The sequence below is a fragment of the Pristiophorus japonicus genome, chromosome 4, assembly GCF_044704955.1.
Source record: "Pristiophorus japonicus isolate sPriJap1 chromosome 4, sPriJap1.hap1, whole genome shotgun sequence".
Lineage (NCBI taxonomy): Eukaryota > Metazoa > Chordata > Chondrichthyes > Pristiophoridae > Pristiophorus > Pristiophorus japonicus.
Window position 1 is genome coordinate 311,853,665 of NC_091980.1, and position 23,199 is coordinate 311,876,863.

The 23,199-nt window shown below is 48.6% G+C and overlaps 1 protein-coding gene across 1 annotated transcript in view; it reads left to right on the forward strand.

Moving 5' to 3' along the window:
* Positions 1-23,199, forward strand: part of mthfd1b (methylenetetrahydrofolate dehydrogenase (NADP+ dependent) 1b) — a 92,794-nt gene that overhangs the window by 54,228 nt on the left and 15,367 nt on the right. The window contains exons 18-25 of the mRNA XM_070879689.1: positions 497-565; positions 1,938-2,049; positions 6,112-6,251; positions 8,641-8,682; positions 9,088-9,188; positions 15,170-15,347; positions 17,318-17,425; positions 19,602-19,754. Of these exons, the coding sequence (XP_070735790.1) occupies positions 497-565; positions 1,938-2,049; positions 6,112-6,251; positions 8,641-8,682; positions 9,088-9,188; positions 15,170-15,347; positions 17,318-17,425; positions 19,602-19,754 (903 nt within the window). The remainder of the gene's footprint in view (positions 1-496; positions 566-1,937; positions 2,050-6,111; positions 6,252-8,640; positions 8,683-9,087; positions 9,189-15,169; positions 15,348-17,317; positions 17,426-19,601; positions 19,755-23,199) is intronic.

Sequence of the window (23,199 nt, forward strand, 5' to 3'; positions counted from 1 at the left end):
CTGAGCACCTCGAGTCTCGTCGCCGAGAGCATGCAGAAACCAAGCGCAGGCAGCGGAAGGATCGTGCGGCAAACCTGTCCCACCCTCCCCTTCCCTCAACGACTATCTGTCCCACCTGTGACAGAGACACTGGTTCTTGTATTGGACTGTTCAGCCACCCAAGGACTCATTTTAAGAATGGAAGCAAGTCTTCCTCGATTCCGAGGGACTGCCGATGATGATGATGATGATGATGATGGAATGGGCTACTTTTGTTGGGAGTTTGTTCCATGACCCGCTACTCTGACCTCTACACTCGCCGTCCAAGCTATAAATAGCCTGCTTGCGATTGCGTTATCCGTGACTCCGGTTGTTAAATCTGCGGTCGGTAATTGTGTACAGCTCCGAGTTGGAGGCTCTATCGTAATAAAAAGTTTAAAAGTAGCAGTGAAAGTTGGCCATGCTCCCATTCTCACTCGTGCTGCTGAAGATCCTGATCAATTATTTTTCTCTCCAGGGCATCAGTGGAGCTCTGGCTGTGCTAATGAAGGATGCGATTAAACCCAACCTCATGCAGACATTGGAGGTTTGTGCTGTTACACTCACATCCGTTAACATAGTAACGCCTCGTTAAATCTCACATTTGTGAGGAGGGGTAGGGGAAACATTTGATTACATTTAAAATCCCAAGCCATGCGTGACTTTCTCTGTTTGAAGGTGGCTGTTTCTAAAGAGGGAATATGAAATGGGTAGAAAAGGCAAATGTATCCACGCTATAGTGTGCTGTCCATGATTTTTTCCAAAACTTATATATGCACTCGTTATAAACTGAAAAGTTGATAAGTTATGAAACAGAGCTGTATTATATAAGTATAACTGTCCTCTGTAAAGTATTCGGCCTTCACCTACAAAATATAATCTACCAATCAATCCCTTCATCTTATCTGTCCCATATATGAACATAAGAAATAGGAGCAGGAGTAGGCCATACGGCCCCTCGAGCCTGCTCCACCATTCAATACGATCATGGCTGATCCGATCATGGACTCAGCTCCACTTCCCCGCCTGCTCCCCATAACCCCTTATCCCCTTATCGTTTAAGAAACTGTCTATTTCTGTCTTAAATTTATTCAATGTCCCAGCTTCCACAGCTCTCTGAGGCAGTGAATTCCACAGATTTACAACCCTCTGAGAGAAGAAATTTCTCCTCATCTCAATTTTAAATGGTCATGGGTTTCTGTTTAGCTCCTACATATCTCATGCATGTCACCAGAATGCATTTCTACACCATGTCTTCTGCGAGCCCTACTTCTGGGATATCTCCATTTTCTTTAGGTGAAATTGTTTGTGTGTGTTACCGTAGAAAAATTCGGGCCATCGTGTCCGCGCCGGCCGAATAAAACAGCTATCCAGCCTAATCCCACTTTCCAGCCCTGCAGGTTAGCACTCTTCAGGTGCATATCAAAGTACTTTTTAAATGTGGTGAGGGTTTCTGCCTCTACCACCCTTTCAGGCAGTGAGTTCCAGACCCTCACCACCCTCTGGGTGAGACTGTTCTCCTCAACTCCCCGCTAATCCTTCGACCAATTACTTTAAATCTATGCCCCCTGGTTGTTGACCCCTCTGCTAAGGGAAATAGGTCCTTCCCTATCCAGGCCCCTCATAATTTTAAAAACCGCAGTAAGGTCTCCCCTCAGCCTCCTCTGCTTCAGGGAAAACAAACCCAGCCTATCCAATCTGTCCTCGTGGCTAAAGTCCTGGCACCATCCTGGTAAATCTCCTCCAGTGCACTCACATTTCCGGTAACGTGGTGACCAGAACTGTACGCAGTACTGCAGTGCGTTAATCTATATTGGGGGAGATAGTTTGTGTGTGTTGATCGAGGTTGTCCCCTGTGTTTCGGTCCAGATGCAGCTGCGGTGGGAATGGCCGCTAACTGACTTGTGTGTTGCTCACAGGGGACCCCCGTGTTTGTACACGCCGGACCTTTCGCCAACATCGCTCACGGAAACTCCTCCATCCTGGCTGACAAAATCGCATTGAAACTGGTCGGGCCCGGTGGGTTTGTAGGTGAGTTAACGGCACTTTTCCACTCACACACATTGATGCTTTATAAACCGATTGGAAACTTGCCTTCTTGTCGAGTGACCCGAGACACTGCAGCGACAGCTGTGGCTCAGCAGGCAGCACTCTCGCCTCCGATTCAGGCGGTCGTGGGTTTGACCCACTCCAGAGACCTGAGCACATAAATCTAGGCTGGCACTCCCATTGCCAGTAGGAGCGCCGCACCGTCGGAGGGACGGTACCGAGGGAGCGCTGCGCTGCGCTGTCGGAGGGGCAGTACCGAGGGAGCGCTGCGCTGCGCTGTCGGAGGGGCAGTACCGAGGGAGCGCTGCGCTGTCGGAGGGGCAGTACCGAGGGAGCGCCGCACTGTCGGAGGGACGGTACCGAGGGAGCGCTGCGCTGCGCTGTCGGAGGGGCAGTACTGAGGGAGAGGGAGCGCTGCACTGTCGGAGGGGCAGTACTGAGGGAGTGCTGCGTTGTCGGAGGGGCAGTACTGAGGGAGTGCTGCGCTGTCGGAGGGGCAGTACTGAGGGAGTGCTGCACTGTCGGAGGGGCAGTACTGAGGGAGTGCCGCACTGTCGGAGGGGCAGTACTGAGGGAGTGCTGCACTGTCGGAGGGGCAGTACTGAGGGAGTGCTGCACTGTCGGAGGGGCAGTACTGAGGGAGTGCCGCACTGTCGGAGGGGCAGTACTGAGGGAGTGCTGCACTGTCGGAGGGGCAGTACTGAGGGAGCGCTGCACTGTCGGAGGGGCAGTACTGAGGGAGTGCTGCACTATCGGAGGGGCAGTACTGAGGGAGCGCCGCACTGTCGGAGGGGCAGTACTGAGGGAGTGCCGCACTGTCGGAGGGGCAGTACTGAGGGAGCGCTGCGCTGTTCGGAGGTGCCGTCTTTCGGATGAGACGTTAAACCAAGGCCCTGTCTGCCCTCAGCTGGACATAAAAGATCCCACGGCCAGTATTTCGAAGAAGAGCAGGGGAGTTATCCTCGGTGTTGGGGCCAATATTTCATCATCATCATAGGCCGTCCCTCGGAATCGAGGAAGACTTGCTTCCACTCTTAACATGAGTCCTGAGGTGGCTGAACAGTTCAATACGAGAGCCACAGTCCCTGTCACAGGTGCGAACTATGTGGTCCTCAATCGACATTAAAAAAAACTATCTGCTCATTATCACACTGCTGTGTGTGGGAGCTTGCTGTGCGCAAATTGGCTGGCATGTTTCCCACATTACAACAGTGACTACAGTCCGAAAGTACTTCATTGGCTGTTATGCACTTTGAGACGTCCGGTGGGGAAAGTCTTTCAAGCATTCTCCTGGTGCAATACCGGGTTTCTGCCACTAGAGGCCCTGCGCGAGCTTGGGAAACGTAGAAACAGGAGGTGGCCATTCAGCCCCTCGAACCTGTTCCGCCATTCCTTTAGCTCATGGCTGATCTGTCCCAACTCCAGCCCACCCGCCTTGGTTCAGCCTTCCCCCAATCCCCTTGCCTAAAATAAATCCTATCAATCTCGATTCTGAAATTTTCAATTGACTCCCGGCTTTTTTGCGGAGAGAGTTCCAGATTCCCACTGCCCTTTGTGTGAACAAGTGCTTCCGACGTTACCCCTGAATGGCCTGGCTCTGATTTTAAGGTGATGACCCTTGTTCTGGACTCTCTTCTTTCCCCCCACCCCCCCCCCCCCCATCCTATGCGGCTCAGTGACCTGGATTATGTACAGCAGGCACCTCAAAACACTGGAGAAATACCACCAATGCTGCCTCCGCAAGTTCCTGCAAATCTATCGGGAGGATAGACACACCCAACGTCAGTGTCCTCGCTCAGGCCAACATCCCCAGCATCGAAGCACTGACCACACTTGATCAGCTCCGTTGGGTGGGCCACATTGTCCACATGCCCGACACAAGACTCCCAAAACAAACGCTCCACTCGGAACTCCTACACGGCAAGCGAGCCCCAGGTGGGCAGAGGAAACGTTTCAAGGACACACTCAAAGCCTCCCTGATAAAAATGCAACATCCCCACCGACACCTGGGAATCCCTGGCCAAAGACCACCCTAAGTGGAGGAAGTGCATCCGGGAGGGCGCTGAGCACCTCGAGTCTCGTCACCGAGTACATGCAGAAACCAAGCGCAGGCAGCGGAAGGAGCGTGCGGCAAACCTGTCCCACCCACTCCTTCCCTCAACCACTGCCTGTCCCACCTGTGACAGAGACTAAAATTTCCGTATCGGACTGTTCAGCCACCTGAGAGCTCACTTTTAGAGTGGAAGCAAGTCTTCCTCGATTTCGAGGGACTGTCTATGATGTTGAGCGCTAGAGAAGATATTTCCACTTGTGGGGAAGTCCCAAAACTAGAGGTCATCAATATAAGATAGTCACCAATAAATCCAATGGGGAATTCAGGAGAAACTTCTTTACCCAGAGAGTGGTGAGAATGTGGAACTCACTGCCACAGGGAGTGGTTGAGGTGAATAGCATCGATGCATTTAAAGGGAAGTTGAATGAGCACATGAGGGAGAAAGGAAAGGTTGATTCCGGAGATGAGAGGGTTGACACTGAATAAATTCAAGACAGAGATAGACAGTTTTTTAACTGATGAGGGGTTATGGGGAGCAGGCAGGGAAGTGGAGCTGAGTCCATGATCGGATCAGCCATGATCGTGTTGAATGGCGGAGCAGGCTTGAGGGTCCGTATGGCCTACTCCTCCTATTTCTTATGTTCTTAAGGATATGTTGATGGGATGAAATGAAGTCGGGTGGGAGGAGGCTCGTGTAGAGCATAAACACCAGCACAGACCCGTTGAAGTGAATGGCCTGTTTCTGTGCTGTATATTCTATAAGTACCAGATCTGTCTGAGTGGGGCAGGAGTTGGGTGTGTACTTTGGCCCTCAGCGGCCCTGGGAAAGAGAGGGGAAGCCCAGCCATACCCATTTCCAGCCATTTTAGTCTGTTTCATGTTGCAGTACACGACTGGTGCCATTAGAGATCCTCAGAGCCCCATTCAAACAGCTCTACTGGTGGCAGGAAATGGGCACTGCAGTATTGCACAGCTTCAAAATGTTGGAATAGAAGACGGTCTTGTATTTATAAAACACCTTTCAGGACATCCCAAAGAGCTCTACAGCCAATAAGTGCCGTTACTGTTGTAATGTAGGAAACACGGCAGCCAATTTGCGCACAGCAAGCTCCCACAAAAAGCAATGTGATAATGACCAGATAATCTGTTTTAGTGATGTTGGTTGAGGGATAAATATTGGCCCCAGGACACTGGGGATAACTCCCCTGCTCTTTTAAAAAAAAAACATAGAAATTTACAGCGTGGAAGGAGGCCCTTTTGGTCCATCATGTTCGTGCCGGCCGACAAAGAGCCGCACGCCACCTCTGAGCAATGGCGGACAGGTAACGAGCGACCTGTCCGCTCCCCCACACAACCACCATACGCCATGTATCGCAACATTCTACTGTCCACCCCACCCGGAGCCATGCGATCTCCTGGGAGAGGCAAAAAAACAGATTTAAAAATCCAGGCCAATTGGGGGGACAAAATCTGGAAAAATTCCTCTCCGACCCACCCAGGCGATCGACACTAGTCCAGGAGATCACCCTGGCCGTATTCGATTCCCTGCCGTACTTACCATCGTATCTGTGCCAGCCAACAAGAGGTTATCCAGTCTCATCCCACTTGTCAGCTCTAGGTCTGTAACCCTGCAGGTTGCGGCATTTCAAGTGCCCATCTTCGGAATAGCGCCATGGGATCTTTTACGTCCATCTGAGAGAGCAGACAGGGCCTCGGTTTAACGTCTCATCCGAAAGACGGCACCTCTGACAGTGCAGTGCTCCCTCAGTACTGCACTGAAGTGTCAGCCTAGATTTTTGCTCAAGTCTGTGGAGTGGGACTCGAACCCACAACCTCCTGACTCGGAGGCGAGTGTGTGCTGGCAAATGAGTCACGGGTGACTTTTACACCTGATATTGATGCACTGGCTAATATCTGCAAATGTATCATCCCATATCTCTTTTGGTTAGTGTACCCGGGCGTGTTTAATTTCCTGTCCTGTTTAATTGTAGTGACGGAGGCGGGATTCGGAGCAGATATCGGAATGGAGAAGTTCTTTGACATTAAGTGCAGGTACTCGGGCCTGCGCCCCCACGTGGTGGTGCTGGTTGCTACTGTAAGGGCTCTGAAGATGCACGGCGGTGGCCCCACGGTAAGGAGAACGACAGCGAGACACGTGTACGGAGCTCCTTTAGCGTAGAGCAGTGTACCTGAGCGCGCCGCAGAGGCACAAGGGCAATAGCTGCTGAGCCAACGCAGGCGATGCTGACCGTTGGACCCATCCCCGTACAGGGCAGGGTCATTTCGGGCAGCCACGGGAGATCCCTGCAACTTCTGCCCAGGAGCCATCCGAGCTCACGTTCTTCCAGGTCACTGATACCTTGTACAGCCCTGAGCAGCTCAGTTGGCAAGCTTTGGAAAGGCAGCAGGAGTTGGGCCGTGCAGTTTTATGGGGTTGCTGACTTTCCCCAAGGTCCATCATCATCACCATAGGCAGTCCCTCGGAGTCGAGGAAGACTTGCTTCCACTCTTAAAATGAGCCCTTAGGTGACTGAACAGTCCAATACGGGAACCACAGTCTCTGTCACAGGTGGGACAGACAGTGGTTGAGGGAATGGGTGGGTGGGACTGGTTTGCCGCACGCTCCTTCCGCTGCCTGCGCTTGGTTTCTGCATGCTCTCGGCGACGAGACTCGAGGTGCTCAGCGCCCTCCCGGATGCTCTTCCTCCACTTAGGGGGGAGTCTTTGGCCAGGGACACCCAGGTGTCAGTGGAGCCATTGGAGCTTTCCCCAAAGTCCAGGGTGCAAGCGAAGTTCCCACAGGATAGCCTGGTCGCCGAGGTGGGTTTTAGGTAGGGCCTTGAAACAGGAGGAGGAGGTGAGACGGGCCTGCGGAGGGAATACCAGAGTGTGGAGCCCAGGCACGACTACCACTGGTGAGGCGTGGGGAGCATGGTGGGGTGCTCAGAGGCAGAAGTCCGAGGAGTGGAGAATTCGGGGGGGGGGGGGTGGATTGTAGGGCTGCTGCAGGAGGTTACGGAAGAAGGGAGAGGTGAATATTTTGAAATCGAGGCGTTGCCGGACCGGGGACCAGTGTGGGTCAGCGAGCACAGGGGGTGATGGAAGAGTGGGGCAGGGTTACGGAGGGATGATGATGAGAGGCCAGCATTGGACTAGGTTGTGATAAAGGCGTGAATGAGGGTTTCAGCAGCAGATGGGCTGAGGTAGGGGCGGAGACGAACGATATCGTGGACGTGGAAGTTGCCGGTCTTTGTGATGGGGAGGATGTGGGATTGGGAGCTCAGATCGGGATTTGGTACAGTACTGGGATTGTGAACAGACTGGGGAAACATAGAAAATAGGTGCAGGAGTCGGCCATTCGGCCCTTTGAGCCTGCACCACCATTCAATAAGATCATGGCTGATCATGCAACTTCAGTACCCAATTCCTGCTTTCTCTCCATACCCCTTGCTCCCTTTAGCCGTAAGGGCCACATCTAACTCCCTTTTGAATATATCCAATGAACTGGACTCAACAACTTTCTGTGGTAGAGAATTCCACAGGTTGACCACTTTCTGGGTGAAGAAGTTTCTCCTCATCTCGGTCCTAAATGGCTTACCCCTTATCCTTCGACTGTGACCCCTGGTTCTGGACTTCCCCAACATCGGAAACATTCTTCCTGCATCTAACCTGTCCAATCCCGTCAGAATTTTATATGTTTCTATGAGATCCCCTCTCATTCTTCTAAATTCCAGTGAATATAAGCCCAGTCGATCCAGTTGACTAGGGAAGTTGACTGGGAGGGTTGTGGAGTCATTGAGGAATTTACGATGTTTGTGGCAGGTTCTGAAAGGTGATCTGTGTGGCTTACAGATGTGGCTCAGTGGGCAGCACACTCGCCTGAGTCAGAAGGTTGTGGGTTCAAGTCCCACTCCAGACACTTGAGCACGTAACCCAGACCGACACTTCGGTGCAGTGCTGAGGGAGAGCTGCACTATCGGAGATGCCGCCTTTCGGATGAGTCACTAAACCAGGTGGACGTAAAAGATCTCGCAGCACTATTGCGAAGAGCAGCTGGGGAGTTATCCTGGCAAATATTTATCCCTCGAGCAACATCCCTTTTTAAAAAAAAATAGATTATCTGGTCAATATCTTATTGCTGTTTGTGGGAGCTTGCTGTGCGCAAATTGGCTGCCACGTTTCCTACATTCCAACAGTAACTACACTTCAAAAGTAATTCATTGGTTGTAAAGCGCTTTGGGATCTGTGGTCCCTCCAATTTATGTTTGGGTGTGTGGCCCCTTTAATGGGCTGCGTGACCCATTCAGTTTATCTCACACGCGGTTTTTCCATTGCAAGGCCGGTGAGCAGCCTGCGCGGGACCTCCAGACCGCTGCACGGCCGCGCAGCTTAACCGGAACATTGTTTGGATGTCCTGAGGTGGTGAATGGCGCTATAGAAATGCAAATTCTTTCTTCCATGGCCGTATTTCAAGCCAAGTTTTTAACATTTTTTTCCCCCCCCCCTTAATTTTACTGTAGGTGGCTGCAGGCGTCCCACTGGCAAAGGAGTATGTCGAAGAGGTAAATTCTGATGGGTTGTATTTCCCTGTGAACAGGTTTGTTGCCTCTCTGCGACAGTGGTGGTGAATGGTTCGGAGCTCCTTGGGCTAGACAAAGGGGATTGGGAGCGTTTAAAGTCGGAATGGGTTTAGGTGTTTAAAACACTCTCGAGTCTCTTCTACCAGCATTTTATGATGATCAGAAGTGACTTGGACCTTAAGTGGAGACCGAGGGTAACAATCGAGCAGGATTTGCATCGCACAAACAGCCACAGAACTGCTGATAGATTCGCAGTCAGTCGTGTGCAGAACAATAAAATGACTGAGTGCCTTGCGCCGGCTTTAGTTGACTGAGCTGCGCATGTGTCCCGTGTGTGTTTGTCGGCACCTGACCCGGAGGGTGATCTCTCTCCTCTGTTGTGTGCAGAACCTGGACTTGGTGGCAAAAGGCTGCAGCAACCTTCGGAAACAGATCGAGAATGCAAACACCTTCGGAGTTGCGGTGGTGGTGGCGGTCAATGCTTTCAGGTAAGTGTGGGTTCCACAGGCATCCTTCTGTCAGCGCAGCTCGGTGTGTCACATCCCGGGGGGGGGGGCGGGGGTCAAAGATACCGATTCAAGGTAAGACTCTTAACACAAGCAGACTGTCAGATTGTTAAGTTTATTTTTACTTTTATACAAGGGGAGAGCGCCCTAGTCAAAGGCTTATGGTACCAACTCCGACAAGCTACAGAAATGGGGAATATTTATACCCCTAAGTAAACAACTATCATGTGATGGTTCCTCTTTTTTTTTTGTAATAGTGCAGAGTCTAGCAGTTAATTTAATTACCTCATCAGTGTTATCCAATGGCTACTTGTCTTAGCTACCCTTTCCTTATTTTGGGCTAACCTCTCCTTGCCCCCTGTGTACACTGTTTTTTTTGGTTTACACATCCTTATTGTGATTATAATTAGAGGAGACAGATGACCTTAGCTGCCCTGAGGTAATGCAACCCGTGGTTTCAACTGCTGACAGCTTGTTTGGTATAGTTGCTGAAGTAAGCTCTAATTCTTAGGTTGACCAAATATAATGTCCCAGCAAGCCTTGCAATCTATGGTTGCTCTTTTTCTATCTTTCCACATTCCTCCCTTTTGTCCCTATAGGGACAATAACTTTTAGTCCAACTGGATTTTACAGAGTCTCTCCATCTCCTTCTCTGAGGCTTCTGGGGTTGTGGCCACCACCATGGTGGTCGCCCCCGCTGGTACGGCTGTAGCCCCTAATCGCGCACAGCAGCATTTTATCAGGACAAATACCAAATATAGAGCAAAGATAATGACCAGGAATATGATCAGCCCTTGTACTATGGTTTGACCTATAGGCCCGAACCATCCACTGCCCAATCAAACATGCCCCAGGAACCTGGTTTCTTTAACTTTTCAACTTCCTTCCGGGTGTGGTCCACTAAGTTACCTATTTCCTCAGAATTGTCAGGAATGCACGTGCAACACACGGACTTCATTAGTGCACATGTTCCACCCTTTTCTGCCAGCAGATAGTCTAGAGCCATTCTATTTTGCAAAGCTACTGTTCTTATAGCCACCATCTCATAGTTTAATCCGCTTGTAGCTTCTGCAGTGTCGTTTTCTACCTCTTCTAATATTCTAGCCACTTTTCTTATTTCTCTTATGGCAAGTGCTACTCCTGGAGGGGGAACAAGGATAGAAAAGAATCGTTGTGTTTCTGTAATGGCTCGATAATGTGGGCGATTTGCTAGAGAGGAGAAGTGACAAATGTATGGTACCACACATGCCAGGTAACATGATCCTGTCCAGCCCCTTGGCAACCAGGGGTAGGCCTTGTGGCCACAAACAAAGTATGTTCCATTGTACGAGGTGGTTTTATCCACATTAAACCCTGCAGATACCAGGGAATAGTTGAAAGTAGCTATCTGGTTGGCGTATGGGACATTCAATGTACAACCATAAAATTGAGAGGACGTATAAAGGGGAAACTCGTCAGGCGTACCCATCACTGTAAAATTATATTCGCACAGACTCGTGCCTATGAATATTCCCCCTTACTAAACATATTGTCCCCGGTGGCCTTCCCATACCTGTGGGCCTGGTAAGGATGAGGAAGGGAAGCTGTTGGGAGTGGTCATACCTCGGTTGGTACCACCCTTCAAAGGTATTCAGGCGATATCCCCCCCTTTTCCCAGGGCTCTGCAGATATAGGGTAAAATGATAAACTAGAGGATTCCATCATCTTCCCGTCGCCCAATGGTGGGTATACTACCACAGATGCAACTCTTATCATCCTAGGGAATTGGCGTGTGCCGTTCTGGTAGATATACCATTCCACTACTTCTGACAGGTTAAGTGGGATAGGTCTAAGAGGAATCCCTCCCTTAGAGTGGAGAGGGGTTTGGGTACACATCCAACAGCCGCCTCCTTTGTTGTTTTCCGTAGCGTATTTGTGGGACATATACAAGAAGGTGTTTACATGCAATTCTGGTATTACAAGTGTCACAAGGAAACATAGTCCTAATGTCCATTTCCCTTTACTGATGGGGTTGGTGATTCCTTTTCCTCGTGTCCTGGAGCTCTTTTGCAGTGTGAGGCGTGGATCCATGTTGGTCTCTCCTTTATCTTCATGGCAGTATTGGTGGTCAACAGGATCTGGAACCTTGGGTGAAGACTATTTTTTCTCTTGAACAGCTTCACATACACGAACTGGCCAGGCTCCAAGCTATGGCATCTTCCTTCAGCAGGATCAATTTGGGCTCCCTTTACCTGGGAATGAAAGCTAGAAATACATTTTGTTAAAGCAATGCAATAGTTTAGCATATTTTCTTCCATTTTGTGGACATCCATTTGTTTAGCAGTAAATGGTGCAGAAAAAGGCAAACGTTGGGGACGTCCCATGACGATTCCATGTGGTGATAATCCTATCGTTCTATTTGTTGCTGATCGCATTACCATTACTGCCAAAGGTAACCGTTTGACCCATTTGAGTCCAGTCTCATCACATAACTTTGCGAGTTTATTCTTCAACATTCCGTTGTATCTCTCCACCAATCCAGCTGACTGTGGGTGATAACTGCAGTGGAAATGTTGGTCGATTTGTAACGCTCGACACATTTCTTTCACAACTGTCCCAGTAAAATGTCACCCATTGTCACTTGAGAGTTGTACAGGTATGCCAAATCGTGGCACAATTTCTTTTAACAAATGCTTAGCGATGGTAGTTGTGTCATTCTTTTTACATGGAAAAGCTTCAACCCATTTAGAAAACACATCTATAATTACTAATACATATTTAAATCCCATGCATGGGGGTAATTCAATACAATCCATTTGCAAATTTACAAAAAGCCACATTGGGAGGCAGATTCTACTTTTTCCATTTTACCTGGATTCATTATCTGACCGGTAACACAATTTTCACAGATTTGTTTTGCTGAAATACCTGGTGCATACCAAGTTGCCAAAATATAATCTGCCACCCCCCCTTTTGTATTTGTATCTATTGTTGGATTACAAAATGTCAAATATGGTAATACTGTTTTTTTAAATCGGACTTCTCATTTATGCTTATAGTGATTCACAGATCACAGAATGCAAAGTACTTGTTTTATAATTGTGTGCCCAACTCCTGGTTTAGAAGCTGAACATCAAAAACTCCAATATTTTGCTCTGTAACTTCAATTTTATGATACAGTGTCTCATAAATTACAACCTTTTAAGCTTCAGCTCCTGACTCAGTAGTTGTGTAATTTTATTAAAAAGACTTCCAAACCCAAGATTTTTCCAATACAACCAAAATGTTTATCAAGGAGAATCACCTGAAATATCTCAAAATCCCAATTCGGATATTGTACTGCCAATCTTTTATTTAAAATCTATTTACTGAGCTAGAAGCTTTCGCGTCAAGGTTTTACACAAAGGGCAATGGGAGCGTACTCCCCCAGCCTGCAGCCTCGAGAGACCATGCAGGCTTTTTTTAAAAAAAGTGCATTACAACTTCCCTTCTCTGACCACGCAGGCTTTTTTAAAAAAAAAAATCTTTTGCTCAACAAACCTATCCTTTGTTCATTTCCTAGCTCCGTAACTTATCATCCGAATAAATCCACACCTTCGTTTCTAACTTAAAATGTAATTCAATAAGGTTCACACTCTTAAACTTCCCACATACAGGACAACACTACGAAGGGTTTAAAAAAAAAACTTCACTCTGTTTGAAAGTGTGTGGAGCTAAAACAGACTGACAATTCCCCGGTTTGCCAAACATTCATTCCGCAGTCAAAATCACACAAGTACTCTCACTCAAAAACAGACATTCACAAAAGTCTCTCTTCATTCAACAAAGCTTATTGTTTGGCCAGCTCTATATTTTGGATCCATATACATCACTATAAGGTGGTTTCTTTTTTTTTCCTTTTCTTACATATTGATTTACTTCCTCTGTTAATTTTACGTGGGCCCGAAGAATCGGAACCCAGGCCCTTTTTTTGTATTACTTTCTTTTTCCCCTGGGTCTCTGTTTATAAGACACTCCTCTACATGTTGTTCTCTGTAAATTAAATGAACCATCGGGTGGAAATGGCCTGTTTTCACCCTTAGTCTACTTTACCCATTTTTTTTTTTTTAGGTGATCAATTGAAGACTGACCACAATTCTGGAGCATGAAAAATGCTGGTGTGCCCTTTCTTGCTCTGGCACCCATATTTAACTGGTGGAGATATCACAGCTCTCCGTATCACAGTCCTCTCGCTCCAACCGAGTTCCCCACGCCCAATTCACCTGGCCGTCATGTGACCCATTTGGGCTCTTAATTCGGGCTCAGTCTGGGTGTTTGAGATATTGTTGGACACGAGTCACACGCTGCTAATCGACCGATCACTGTTCTCTCTCAATCAATTTGTACGTTTCTGAAACACAACCTCCTCTGTTGGTTTCCCTGTTATGTCTTCCTAAGAGCTCATAGACAATTGACGCACATAACAATATTATGAAGACAATAAAAAAACATGAAAACCCAAAGGGGTGCACAGATCATAATCCTTATGCTTTAACTAAACAAATAATCAATTCTTAGACTGCGTTGTACGCCCCTACAGACTGAGTCCTTAACTTATTCTAAATGACCCCATCAAACAAGGGTCCTCATCCTATCACACAAGGATAATTTCTATGATCCTACCACACAAGGATCGCGTCCCATCTTATTTCTCCCTATCACACAAGGGTATTTGTTTCTATCACACAAGAAACAGGGACCTTTTAATGACGTCTTTTCTTACCTTCCCCCCCTTTACAATCTGTCGGCCCACTTCAGGGCTGAATTTTTTTGCTTTTCGGAATCTGTCCCCTCTTACTGTCAAGCTGAAAGAGGAAGTGATTACAAAAATTTAACTCCATCCTGAAATGAGTCCTACGATCGCAGTACTTTTGCCGAGACAAACAGACTGCACTCGCGCTCTCTCCAAGGAAGGGCACTTTTAATAACAAAAAAGTCACCGATGACTGGCCAGTTAGAGTCCTTCCCTGTAGAGTCACCATGTTCTTGTCCGTTTACTCAACGGCAAATAGTAAGCGATCTCGGTGGGACCTCCAATAAATTCTGTCGAAGATACCGATTCAAGGTAAGACTCTTAACACAAGCAGACCGTCAGATTGTTAGTTTATTTTTAATTGTATACAAGGGGAGAGCCCTAGTCAAAGGCTTAGGGTACCAACTCTGACAAGCTACAGAAATGGGGGATATTTATACCCCTAAGTAAACAACTATCATGTGATGGTTCCTCTTTTTTTTGTAATAGTGCAGAGTCCAGCAGTTAATTTAATTACCTCATCAGTGTTATCCAATGGCTACTTGTCTTAGCTACCCTTTCCTTATTTTGGGCTAACCTCTCCTTGCCCCCTGTACACATTGTCTGGTTTTTTTGGTTTACACATCCTTATTGTGATTATAATTAGACGGAGAAGACAGATGACCTTAGGTAATGCAACCCGTGGTTTCAACTGCTGACAACTTATTTAGTATAGTTGCTGAAGTAAGCTCTAATTCTTAGGTTGACCAAATATAATGTCCCAGCAAGCCTTGCAATCTATGGTTGCTCTTTTTCTATCTTTCCACAGGGGGGGCCCCTCCGTATGTAGCATTCCTGGGAGGTAGGGGGGTGCGTGTTCGAGACTCTGTAGAACAATCTGGACCGGCCCTGCATCACAGCACTGAATGAGTCGCTGCATTGCAAGTGGGACCTTAAACTGAGGTCCTGGCTCCCTGTTCTAGTGGAAGCTAAAGATGTGATGGGTGTACTCCTGTAATGCGCTTCTCTGCAGGGTGCACTCGTGCGTGGCGCTGGCGTGCACACGTGCGTGGGGCGCGTCTGTGTATGATGGTGTGGGGTGTACTGTCTTGCTGTGTAGGTTGTGTACATAGGGTACCGCGCTGCTCCAGGGGTTGGACTTTTGCAAGCTGGCTTGGTCCTGTTACCAGCAGTTCCCTCTGTCCTCCTGTAGATCCGACACCAAGGCTGAGCTCGAACTGGTGTGCCGCACGGCCAAGGAAGTGGGTGCATTTGACGCTGTGAAGTGCACTCACTGGGCTGAAGGCGGGCGGGGCGCCATCGAACTGGCCAAAGCCATACAGAGAGCTTCTCAGCTGGAGAGTGACTTCAAATTCCTCTACCAATTGGAGGTAAGAATTCATTTTGCTGTTTACCATTGAACCAGATGGGAAAACTTCACTCGCTGTGAAGAGTATCCTGGTGAAATTTGTGCCGTAGTCTCCGGTTTTTATCAGGAAGATAGGGATGGGAAGAGGCCATTCACCCCCCTCGAGCTTGTTCCATCATTCCGTTAGATCGTGCCTGATCTGTATCTTAACTCGCCTTAGTTCAGTAATCCTCAATACCCTTGCCCAACAAAAATCCATCAGTCCCAGTTTTGACATTTCCAATTGACCCCCCCCCCCTCCCCCAGCCTCAACAGTGTTTTGGGGTGGTGGGGGAGTTCCAGATTCCCACGGCCCTTTGTGTGAAGAAGTGCTTCCTGATATCACTCTGAACGGCCTGGCTCTAATTTTAAGGTGATGCCCCTTGTTCTGGACTCCCCTGCCAGAGGAAATAGTTTTTCTCTTAAGCACCTAAATTATATCACCCCTTAATCTTCTATACTCGAGAACACAAGACATGTTTATGCAACCTGTCCTCATAATTTAACCCTTTTGCCCCGGTTCTATGGCTTGAGGTAATTCATAGTTTAACCTAATCATGGGAAGGATATTGGGACAGAAATTCCTCTGGGGGGCTTCCCTCCTCGCTGGAGATTTTTTTATGAAAGTACCTGGTGGTCTCGGAGGTGCCCCAATTTCCAGAGGGGGAGGCCGCCTCCTCCCGTGCTGCAAAGCGCGCTCCCGTCCCACGCGGAAGATGCAGTCACGTGTGACTGCTCAGCCAATCATGTAAGTATTTCACAGGTTCCCATTAATAGCACTGAGATTTGCGTATCTACCAGTTCTCAGTGCTATCAATGGGAACAAAACCAAACACACACAATAATAAAAAATAAAAAACAGGCCACACGTATTTAAAATTAATTGAAATTAAAGTTATTATATCTTAGCAAAATAAAATATTTTCCCGATTTTAAAAAAAAAAAAGTTTTTTTAATTATGGTTAAATAAACTTAATGTAGTGGGGTGGGTTTTTAAACAATAAACTGTGTTTATAATTTTACTTTACAATGGTTTTGTGTTTCAAACCACTTGCGCCTGTAAAAGTCGGCTATGTCCCTGCTTTTTCAGGCGCAAAGTTTTTGAGGACATTTGCTGGGCAAGATATGTGTAAATATCGCAATCTTGCCCAAGAAATGTCCTCGCTCCCGAGATGTCTACGATCAGTCGAGCTCCAGCTTGACAGATCGGAAAAGCCGGTTTTCAGTGCATGCGCCTTGCTCGCTGAAACCCGACTTTTCCAACGCCTTCCTGGGTCCGTAGAAACTTGGTACGGGCCTGGGACGTCGGAATTTCTGCCCCATTGTCTTTGTTTGTTTGTCCTCTGGATGTGGCCCTATGTGGAGTCCAGGCAGTAATCTCACTGGCTGTTCAGTCCTGGATGGTGTCGAGCTTCTTGAGCATTGTTGCTGCTGCGCTCATCCAGACAAGTGGTGAATGTTCCATCACACTGCTGACTCGAGTCTTGCAGATGGTGGAGAGGCATGAAGGGGGTCGGAAAGTAAGCCACACGTGCCCAGCCTCTCTCCAATTTAACAAAAAAAACACATTTATCGTTATCACAGCGCTGCTTGTGGGAGCTTGCTGGGTGCAAATTGGCTGCTTTGTTTCCTACATTACAGCAGTGACTACACTCCAAAGAAAAGTACTTCATTGGCTGTAAAACGCTTTGGGATGTCCTGAGGCTATAGAATGCAGGTCTTTATTTGGTATTTCTAGTGGGTTAAGGAAGGTCAGTGAATTTACAGCAGAAATGGGGGGGGAATTGAAAAATCATTTGTTAAATTATTGATGTGCTGAGATTAATGTTGCTTTTGTACTCAGCAAAGGGAGTTTACAGACATGTTCCATAATCTCTATCTCGCTTGAGAATTTTTAAAAACACTGCCTTTTATTTCACGGGACGTTGACTGTGTTCTGTTTCTTGCACAAAGCTGCCCATTGTGGACAAAATCCGAACCATTGCCACGAGAATCTACGGCGCAGCTGATGTGGAGCTCAGCCCCGAGGCACAGCAGAAAGTGGAGGTTTACACCAAGCAGGTAATGACAGCACACATTGCCCTGCTCCCAAAGCAAGCGCTCTACTCGGAACTCCTACACGGCAGGCGAGCCCCAGGTGGACAGAGGAAACGTTACAAGGACACCCTCAAAGCCTCCTTGATAAAGTGCAACATTCCCACCGACACCTGGGAGTCCCTGGGCAAAGACCACCTTAAGTGGAGGAAGTGCATCCGGGAGGGCGCTGAGCACTCGAGTCTCATCGCCGAGAGCAGGCAACGGAAGGAGCGTGCGGCAAACCAGTTCCACCCACCCCTTTCCTCAACGACTATCTGTCCCACCTGTGACAGAGACTGTAATTCCCGTATTGGACTGTTCAGTCACCTGAGAACTCACTTTTGGAGTGGAAGCAAGTCTTCCTCGATTTCAGAGGGCTGCCAATGAATGAATGAATGAATGAAAAGGTCGCTCGAACGTATCACCAAGTACAATTCCCAACCACTTATGAAGCCTCCTCACTACCCATGAGAGGGACCCTGCGATAGATTTGGCAGCGATCCCTGACTGTGATCCGGTGCCTGATTCTAGTCTGTCCCATCCCAGGGCTGATCCGATCCAAACCGGGGTAGCCTCTTTTAGAAAGAACGGGAACAGAGAAGGAATCAGAATGGCCAAGCGTACTCCCAATTCCAGCCCCTAATGTTACCCCTCATTGTGGCCCCTTTAACGGGCTGTGTGGCCCATTCCAAGATTCACGCATGCGCGATATTTCATATTTATAAAGCCGATTCTGGGCTGTGCGGGACCGGCAGACAGCTGCGTGGCCGCGGGGCTTAGAGAGAAAACGCTGGTCACTGCTCAATCAGTTTAACAGTGGACTGTCGGTGCGTCTCTTTTAACACTGAGACAAACACTGCCTGAAATAGCTGCCGTGCTTAACATATTACAGGCAGGACCTCCCTTATCCAGGACTTCCTTATCGGGCACCACCCCTTGTCCGGCGTGATTCCGGGGGCATTTGTGCAGAACGTGGCCGACCTCCACCCCGACTTTGGGGCTGCGCCAACACTTCAGGCCTGCCCGGGACACTGACCTCCTCCTCCCCCACCCCCTCCCCCTGCCTGTCCGACATTAGGCCACTGACCTCCCTTCATCTGGCAAAATCCCTTATTCGGCACAGGGCTGGTCCCGAGGGTAACCTGTATAAGCAGCGCCATTATAATTGACTCCTATGGTCCTGGCAAATGGATACTGCTATTGGCCTGATAAAGTCGGCGGCCCGTGATCAGTGCGGATGGTGTAAGTGGTGTGGACTGTATTTAGATCGGCAGTGAGTGTGTGAAGGGGTGGACAGTGTTGGGTGGTACGGTAACGGGTCGGTAAACAGATACCACTCAGTTGGGGCGGAAGTGCCGACATTTGAGAAATTGGCCTAATTTATTACGGCCCGACCTTGGGCACGCACCGACCCCTTACCGCCCGGCGGCGAGCCCCTTTCCGCCCCGTGGGAGCGGAGCAACCCCCAACAGCTGTCCCCAGCGGGAAGCTTCTCTTGTGGCTGGGCAGCGTGTCCGCCCTTAAAGGGGGGGGGGGGGGCATTGCCGCGGCCGCCATTTTATTTTAATAGTCGGCCGACTCCAAAGTCAGCCTGACGATGGCGGCCACGGGTTTGGCCGGGCCGCCAACAGACAGTCCCACCCGCACCTCCTCTTGGGTCCCGGGCGGCTGGCCGGGCCGAAACCCTCCCTGGGGGGGCTCAGTGGGCCCATCAAAACTTTGTGCCGAGCTCGCAGCGGCCCTCCCCTTTAACTGACGCGTCAGCACGGCGTGGTATGTTCGCATCGCGCTGACCTTCCGCCCCGCTCCCAAATGACTTCTGCCCCGCCAGAAAAAAAAATAAAAGAGCGCAAAATAGCTCATAAATCAACACACAAAACGGTGAGTGCACCCCGTTTCAGTCGGAGGGCAATTTCGACCCCTGTGAGCGGTGGGGAACTGTATTTAGATAGGCAGTGAGCCGATAAGGGAATAAGGGGTTATGGGGAGCGGGCAGGGAAGTGGAGCTGAGTCCATGATCAGATCAGCCATGATCGTATTAAATGGCGGAGCAGGCTCAAGGGGCCGTATGGCCTACTCCTGCTCCTATTTCTTATGTGCTTATGAATGAGTAAAGGTGATTTCTCCTCCTCTCTAACTCCCTTCTCTCCTTTTTGTTCAGGGGTTTTCAGGTCTCCCCATCTGCATGGCCAAGACCCACCTGTCTCTATCTCACGAGCCAGAGAAGAAGGGAGCACCAACTGGATTCATTCTGCCAATCCGGGATATCCGGGCAAGTGTAGGTGCGGGTTTCCTGTACCCGCTGGTGGGCACGGTGAGTGTCAACTGGGCCTTGAGGGGTAGCTCGCGAGGGTAAGCTGCATAAACCTAGATTGTATTCCTGAGGGGTTATCTAATCGAGGTAGCTCAAATGTTGAAGTGATTGGAAAGGGTAGATGGAGAGAGACTCATTCCTCTGGTGGGGGAGTCCACCACAAAGTGGCGTGACCTTGCGATTCGAGCCAGGCCTTTAAGGCAGACCACACCTTGTATATTGTGTTCAGTTTTGGTCTCCTAATCTGAGGAAAGACATTCTTGCTATTGAGGGAGTGCAGCGAAGGTTCACCAGACTGATTCCCAGGATGGCAGGACTGACATATGAGGAGAGACTGGATCAACTGGGCCTGTATTCACTGGAGTTTAGAAGGATGAGAGGGGATCTCATAGAAACATATAAAATTCTGACGGGACTGGACAGGTTAGATGCAGGAAGAATGATCCCGATGTTGGGGAAGTCCAGAACTAGGGGACACAGTCTAAGGATAAGGGGTAAGCCATTTAGGACTGAGATGAGGAGAAACCTCTTCACTCAGAGAGTTGTTAACCTGTGGAATTCTCTACTGCAGAGAGTTGTTGAGTTCAGTTCGTTGGACATATTCAAAAAGGAGTTAGATGTGACCCTTACGGCTAAAGGGATCAAGGGGTATGGAGAGAAAGCAGGAAAGGGGTACTGAGGTGAATGATCAGTCATGATCTTATTGAATGGTGGTGCAGGCTCGAAGGGCCGAATGGCCTACTCCTGCACCTATTTTCTATGTTTCTATGAAATTACACACACCAGGGGTGCTGGGAATATGGAACTCACTGCCCTGAAAGGCTGTGGTTGCTGAGGGTCAGTTGAAACTCTTGAGACTGAGATTGATGGGTTTTATTGGGTAAGCCTATTAAAGCTGGGTAAATGGAGCAAAGATACAGATCAGCCGTATTCTAACCGAATGGCAGAACAGTTGGAGGGCCTGAATGGCCGCCTCCTGTCACTATAAATGCAGCGTGATTGGGTTTGAGGGAATATTCCTCGAGTCAGGAGTTACCACTTGCAACAGAGAGAGGAGCAGCACTCCAGAAGTGTGTTGCCCCAGTTTCCTTTTCCTCGGGCTCAGTCAGACGGAGTTCTGATGCCTCTAGTAGTGGAACAGCGCCATGGTCCGTGACGTAGGAGGGTTGGGGTGGGACAGGTGGAGAAACATCGGGTGCAGCAAGAAGAGAGGCTAGGGTTCGAGAGAGGGGGTTGGTTCTGAAGGTGATGCTGCAGTAACAGCGGCAACCTCAAGTAGCCAGCTTATTAAAGAAAGACAGACTTGCATTCATATAGCGCCTTTCGCGACCACCGGACGACTTGAAGCGCTTTACAGCCAATGAAGTACTTTTGCAGTGTAGTCACTGTTGGAACATAACATAAGAAACAGGAGCAGGAGTAGGCCATATGGCCCCTCGAGCCTGCTCCGCCATTTAATATGACCATGGCTGATCTGATCATGGACTCAGCTCCACTTCCCCGCCCGCTCCCCATAACCCTTTATTCCCTTATTGTTTAAGAAACTGTCTATCTCTGTCTTAAATATGTTCAATGTCCCGGCTTCCACAGCTCTCTGAAGCAGCAAATTCCACAGATTTACAACCCTCTGAGAAGAAATTTCTCCTCATCTCAGTTTTAAATGGGCGGCCCCTTATTCTAAGATTATGCCCCCTGGTTCTAGTCTCCCCCATCAGTGGAAACATCATCTCTGCATCCACCTTGTCGAGCCCCCTCATAATCTTACATGTTTCGATAAGATCACCTCTCATTCATCTGAATTCCAATGAGTAGAGGCCCAACCTACTCAACCTTTCCTCATAAGTCAACCTCCTCATCCCCGGAATCAACCTAATGAACCTTCTCTGAACTGCCTCCAAAGCAAGTATATCCTTTCGTCAATATGGAAACCAAAACTGCACGCAGTACTCCAGGTGTGGCCTCACCAATACCCTGTATAACTGTAGCAAGACTTCCCTGCTTTTATACTCCATCCCCCTTGCAATAAAGGCCATTTAGGACAAAGATGAGAAATTTCTTCATTCAGAGAGATGTGAATATTTGGAATTCTCTACTCCAGAGGGCAGTGGAGACTCCGTGGTTGAGTATATTCAAGAGTGAGATCGATAGAATTTTGGATATTCAAGGTACCAAGGGATATGGGGATTGGACAGGAAAGTGGCATTGAGGTAGTAGATCAGCCATGATCTCATTAAATGGCAGAGCAGGCTCAACTGGCAATATGACCTACTCCTGCTCCTAATTCTTATGTTCTTGTGTATCATCATAGGCAATCTCTCAGAATCGAAGACCTGCTTCCACTCTTAAAAATGAGGCCTTAGGTGGCTGAACAGTCCAATATGAGAGCCACAGTCCCTGTCACAGGTGGGACAGATAGTCGTTGAGGGAAAGGGTGGGTAGGACTGGTTTAGAAACAAAGAAACATAGAAACTAGGTGCAGGAGTAGGCCATTCGACCCTTCGAGCCTGCACCGCCATTCAATAAGATCATGGCTGATCATTCCCTCAGTACCCCTTTCTTGCTTTCTCTCCATACCCCTTGATCCCCTTAGCCGTAAAGACCATATCTAACACTCTCTTAAATATATCCAATGAACTGGAATCAACAACTCTCTGCGGCAGGGAATTCCACAGGTTAACAACTCTGAGTGAAGAAGTTTCTCCTCATCTCAGTCCTAAATGGCTTACCCCTTATCCTTAGACCATGTCCCCTGGTTCTGGACTTCCCCAACATTGGGAACATTCTTCCTGCATCTAACCTGTCCAGTCCCGTCAGAATTTTATATGTTTCTATGAGATCCCCTCTCATCCTTCTAAACTCCAGTGAATACAGGCCCAGTCGATCCAGTCTCTCCTCATATGTCAGTCCTGCCATCCTGGGAATCAGTCTGGTGAACCTTCACTGCACTCCCTCAATAGCAAGAACGTCCTTCCTCAGATTAGGAGACCAAAACTGAACACAATATTCCAGGTGAGGCCTCACCAAGGCCCTGTACAACTGCAGTAAGACCTCCCTGCTCCTATACTCAAATCCCCTAGCTATGAAGGACAACATACCATTTGACTTCTTCACCGCCTGCTGTACCTGCATGCCAACTTTCAATGACTGATGTACCATGTCACCCAGGTCTCGTTGCACCTCCCCTTTTCCTAATCTGCTGCCTTTGTATTTTTGCCCCCAAAGTGGATAACCTCATATTTATCCACATTATACTGCATCTGCCATGCATTTGCCCACTCACCTAACCTGTCCAAGTCACCCTGCAGCCTCTTAGCGTCCTCCTCACAGCTCACCCCACCACCCAGCTTAGTGTCATCTGCAAACTTGGAGATATTACACTCAATTCCTTCGACTAAATCATTAATGTATATTGTAAAAAGCTCCCAGCACTGAGCCCTGCGGCACT